Source organism: Aplysia californica, unplaced genomic scaffold (genome assembly GCF_000002075.1).
Source record: "Aplysia californica isolate F4 #8 unplaced genomic scaffold, AplCal3.0 scaffold00042, whole genome shotgun sequence".
Lineage (NCBI taxonomy): Eukaryota > Metazoa > Mollusca > Gastropoda > Aplysiida > Aplysiidae > Aplysia > Aplysia californica.
Genome location: NW_004797312.1, coordinates 1,807,914 through 1,813,307, shown reverse-complemented (window position 1 = coordinate 1,813,307; position 5,394 = coordinate 1,807,914). Strand labels below are relative to the sequence as shown.

General features: G+C 36.2%; 1 protein-coding gene across 1 annotated transcript in view; it reads right to left on the bottom strand.

Moving 5' to 3' along the window:
• Positions 1 to 5,394, bottom strand: part of LOC101860311 — a gene marked incomplete in the record, with an annotated part of 23,201 nt that overhangs the window by 8,777 nt on the left and 9,030 nt on the right. The window contains 5 exon segments of the mRNA XM_013079180.1: positions 457 to 554; positions 1,109 to 1,172; positions 2,063 to 2,123; positions 3,224 to 3,301; positions 3,889 to 3,959. Of these exon segments, the coding sequence (XP_012934634.1) occupies positions 457 to 554; positions 1,109 to 1,172; positions 2,063 to 2,123; positions 3,224 to 3,301; positions 3,889 to 3,959 (372 nt within the window).

The following is a 5,394-nucleotide window of genomic DNA, read 5'->3' as shown; positions in this document are numbered from 1 at the left end:
AAAAGAACAATAATAATAATAATAATATTAATTTGTATACACACTTCTCCCTATTCTGGCTCTGTTCCTTTCGCTCTTTCGTTAAGTGTATGGGACTATTTGTATATAGAGTGTTGCAATGTCCACGTTAGTTTTTTTCTCTGACTCTTTGGACCTCAACGGGTACAATTTAAGTCATGATAATAACAGCACATGATTTCTCTGTACTCCTCTGAAAAGTTGTATTGGTATAACGCCACGTTCAACACCGTTAAGTTGTTTTAAGAGACAGGGTCTCAAAGTTCTACGTCCATTTTCTATGTAGAGAAAATAATTGCTCGGAGCCAAATCGGTGGGGAGCCTTAAAAACCAAAACTCAGAACGCCTTGTTGTCCAGCAGAACATTAACTGAGGTAACGGCACGCTCTCTTAGTTCCCTGATGACACAACCATGGCCAAAGTAGATGAAAAAAGTACCTTCAGAGGTACGTTCAGTTCAGGCAAGACCAGTTTCTTCCAAATTTGCCGGTGGGTCTGTCGCTCTCGCTTGGCTTTCTCTGACACAAATTTCACCTCTGTGGAAGTACGTGTAATGTTAATTTTTTGCGAGAATGATAATATACGAGTAATATGCACATATGAATTTTTGCCACCATTCTTTCGCTTATTTTATCTCTGATGACACCATGAAACCTTCACCTCCTTTTAATGCAAATAACTCGACTTCAATTCAATAAATGGTATTTTTTTTACTCCAAAAGCAAGGCAAATAAACAGACTTCAAGAATATATCGATAACTCCATAAATAATATGGTCAAAAGTTGACCAACGCCTAATTCTACCGTGTCATGACACATTAAATTTATATTTTTGCAAATGTAAAGTTATAATTATTATCATCAAAATTATTAGCATTTTTGTTATTATGAGTGTCATAATTATAAACATCTTCTACGAGTATTAAAAGTACATAGTCTCCACCATCGCCCACTTGCTGTATTCAGTGCGATCCGGATTGTTGTATCTCTCGGTATTAGTTATACTGTGACCAGGTTGTCAGTGATTCCACGGCGTCATTACAAAATCATGCGCAATGCTTTTAACCGAATGTGTCTTCTGAACACATACCTTTTCCGTTTTTCCACTCGTAGGCCTCGACTTTTTTCAGCTTCTTCAGCACTGCCACGCTTCCCTGTAGGAGCACACAGTATAAACAGAAACTGTTTACGCGACAAGACGAGAAACAGAGCATCAACACTGCCAAACTCATAAGAAAAAAAAACATTATTATGATAGGGAGAAGAAGCAACAAATATCAAAATCAACAAGAAAGCAAAACAAGGGTGAGGAGAGCGGGGTGCGTGTGAGGGAGGTGGGAGTGGGGGTCAGCCTTGAAGAGCGAGTTAGTGTGAGAGAGGGTTGGGGAAGAGGAAGGTGGGCATGGAATGTAGAAAAAAACCCTTGAAGTATAAAACTGAAAACTCAACATTATTAGTACTTCTTCGTATGCCAACACAAGAATGTCGTATATACTCACACCCTAAACTACTCAAGACTGTAAACTGTTTACATTTTTTGCAAAGGAGTAATGTCAAGTAATTTTGGAATCGTTAAAAGCAGAACGAATTGTACATGCACTTACTTGTATATATATATATATATATATATATATATATATATATATATATATATATATATATATATATATATATAATGGTATATAAAAAATAGTCATGATCATCATCATCATCATCATCATCATCATCATCATCATCATCATCATCATCATCATCATCATCATCATTGTAGGTAGCAGGGAATAAAAAAGGGGTTGAGACTTAGTAGATTTGTCCAATTTAATACAGGTTCAACGTTTCGGACTGTAAAGGGCTTCGTCAGGGAATACGATACAAAAAAATAATGTAAAATCTAATGACTACAAGCTATAGCAACAAAAGTGCGCGCATTCACGCCATAATGTCAAAAGGTGCGATAAAAACAAATCATCATCATCATCATCATCATCATTATTATCATCGTCGTCGTCGTCGTCGTAAGCGATGAAAAAGTAAAAAAGCTTACCGATTTGACAACGATCAACCAATCCGAATACTGGCTGTCTTTCACAAGCACGTCACCGCGTCTGCGAATAATACAGTTGTGTTTGAGTTTGTGAAAACTACCCAGACACAATAATTTCCTTATATATTTTTTTACAAATGCAAGATGATCTTTTGGTATATCTCTAAGGCCCCTTTTCAGCACTTGGCTGGTTATTTCGGAGGTGAGTTGGGAGAAGACAATTTATGTGGGTGGTTGGCGGGTGCTCTGGTGTGGTTTGCTTCTTCTTTCCTATCAAACATATATCGTCCTTATCTACCCTTATTCTCTGTTATGTTTTTTACGCTCTTGTAACACCTCTAATCGTCTGGCGTTCATATGACCTTATGCAGTGGCGAGCGCCGTAAAACCTCTACTAAAAAAAAAAGAATTTATCGTCTATCTCTGACAAGATCAATTGTAGTATGTTGAAAGCCCTGACAACTTCTCAAACTACTCAATTTTTAGTAGAGCCCTACTCAGGATATCTGCTCTATAGTCCAAAGCGTGACAATACATACTATTGTAACTCAACGTGTGGGAACTGGAACTGGCCTCGATGTCGCCAATTCATTGTGCATATCACGACAGAAGCCAAAAACAGGGTGTGGTTTAACACTTTGCCATCATATTTGGGGGGAAATTCAAAGAAACTGGGTGGAAAACATCGCCAATCTGCGAGATGAGGCGGCAAAGTTTTAAACACCATGCAGTGTAAGTGTAAATGATGTTCTGTTCTTCTTTCAAAATAGTTTTGTTTTATTGCTAGAGGATGCATAGGTGTGTCGGAAATTGAGTGTTATCTGAAGCAGATGGGACAGATTAAGAACATCAAACAAGAAAGTTCTTACAATGAAACAAAACACTTTAGACAATAGTAGTTCAAAGACTTTGCAGTAGAATATTCACCACCACCCCCTACCTTTCCAAAAAAATATCCCCTTAGGAGAAAAATAAAAACAGAAAATATGTCTGTCATTTTTATCAAGCTATACAACGGCACTGATGATCCAAGTTGTTTTTATTTTATAGGGCTATGTATACTTTTCTGATGAATTGAGTTGGTTCTTTAGAGATCAAATAAACAAAAGTAAAGACATAAAACTATCATCTCCGATTTGTTTATAAAGCAAGCCAACGTACTTGAAATAAAGAAAGAGACATTTCTTTGTAGTTTCTCTGAGAAGATGGGTTGGCCAACCTTTGAGGAACGTCAGAGACCTGGGAAATCATACAGAGATAGTTATATAATAAACACTATATGAACAGTGGCGGGGCGTAATGAAGCGCTAAAGGTCCTGAGCCCCACCCACCCCCATCCCAACCCATATTTCTTGATAAACAAAATAATCAGCTAAAACTGTTAAGACTGTTCCAGAATCTTCCAATTCTAGCTGCATGCAGTGAACACATGCACTTGCTCGTTTAACCAATCACTGTTGTCACCGCTTACAACTAAAGTAAACTAGCATCCAATCAAATGTCTTCAGGGTTCAGCAAAGGATGATCCCGTTCCCACGTTCCCTTTTTAAATGAAACTCTTCTTGAAAAAAAGGTACATAATTTTGAGAAATTTGACCACAAAATTTTTGAGTTTCACAACAAGTCAAGCTTTTCCGAATGCATGTCTTTGTGTATTTTGATAACGACTCCGAATAATCTTCCGTTTTTGATAATACGAATAGAACATTTGGTTTCTAACCTCACGGTCTTAGTAACTCAAAGAAACCAAAAACGTCAGAACTTTATCATTCTGATGTAGTGTTTCGTTTCCTGAAGTAACTAGAAAACGGTACTTTGAATCTTACTTCATAAAGTCGTCGTGATCTGGATCATTCATACACTTGACTCCGCCAGCCATAAAGATATTGTGATAGTCCTGTGGGAAAATATTGTGAGCAATAAGTCTACTTTTATGTACAGGTATAGTGTATAAAAATGTATAATATACGAAATAAATTATGTTGTGAGTTCTAAAGATCTGTCATCTCTTAAATATTGTGGTTTCTGAATATATGGGTCGCAACGCGGTGGAAATAGGCGGTCGTCAATTTTTGAGTATGTAGACTTATTGATATCATCTTAAAGCTTGTTTATAATTTGTCTTGCATTCGGGGTTTAAAATAGTCTAATATATTGAATAGAAATCGAAATATTTGCGATTGAAAGAGGTGGGGGTCACCGGGTAGATCTATGAGAGGTAATATTAACGACAAAATGGCTGCAAAAGTTTAGATATTTTTTATTTGGTGTCTCAAACGAACGTTTTTCTTAACAATCTACACAGAAATTTGTGTTTGAAAAGACTTCAAAGATACTGAGCCAAAATTTAAAAAAAGAAAAGCAGAAAAAAAGCCCAACGCCCAGAAAAATGCCGGTTTCTATGATTTCATTGTTTTGACGAGCGCATGATTTCACAATGCTGCTTCAAAATGTTTCAATTTGGATGTTTTCCTATATCCTTTCTCTTCTGTTAACTGCTTCCCTATTCATCATCATCATCATCATCATCATCATCATCATCATCATCATCATCATCATCATCATCATCATCATCATCATCATTGATGAAAAAAGCTCAGAAGGTAGGGAGATTCGGGCATAAATTCAAAGGCAATGAAGATATATTTTTAATATCAAAATGGCTCACCCTTTCGTTTCGAATGCATCATCATCTTCATCATCATAATCATCCTCCTCCTCCTCCTCATCATCATCATCATCATCATCATCATCATCATCATCATCATCATCATCATCATATTACCAATCTTTCTTAAATAAAAATCGAGATATTGTGATGGAAAAAGGTGGGGGTTGCTTGGTTTCATCATCATTGTCATCACCATCATCCTCATTATCATCATCATAAACATCATCATCATCATCATCATCATCATCATCATCATCATCATCGTCATCATTATAAATTTTGCATTACAGCTTGCATTAAAAAAATTAATTCCATCTTTTTGGACAATAAACATCCCTTGTTCCCTAATATTAACACATTAATTAGAAGTAAAAATCCTAGGCTTCTGATCTTTAACAAAGATACAGAAGGTATTTTTATTATTATCTATCAAAATTATTTCATCTTAAACATCTTGTTACCAGTATTCATATGGCCGTAGAGCATGCATCAGAATAACAATTAAATTACAACCAAAATACTGAGTATGTATCTAACTAAACATTATTACTGTTGGTTTATATTATGAATGTGACTGTAAGCCTGCGTGTGTGCGCATGTTTGTGTGTTCGTGTGTGTGTGTGTGTGTGTGTGTGTGTGTGTGTGTGTGTGTGTGTGTGTG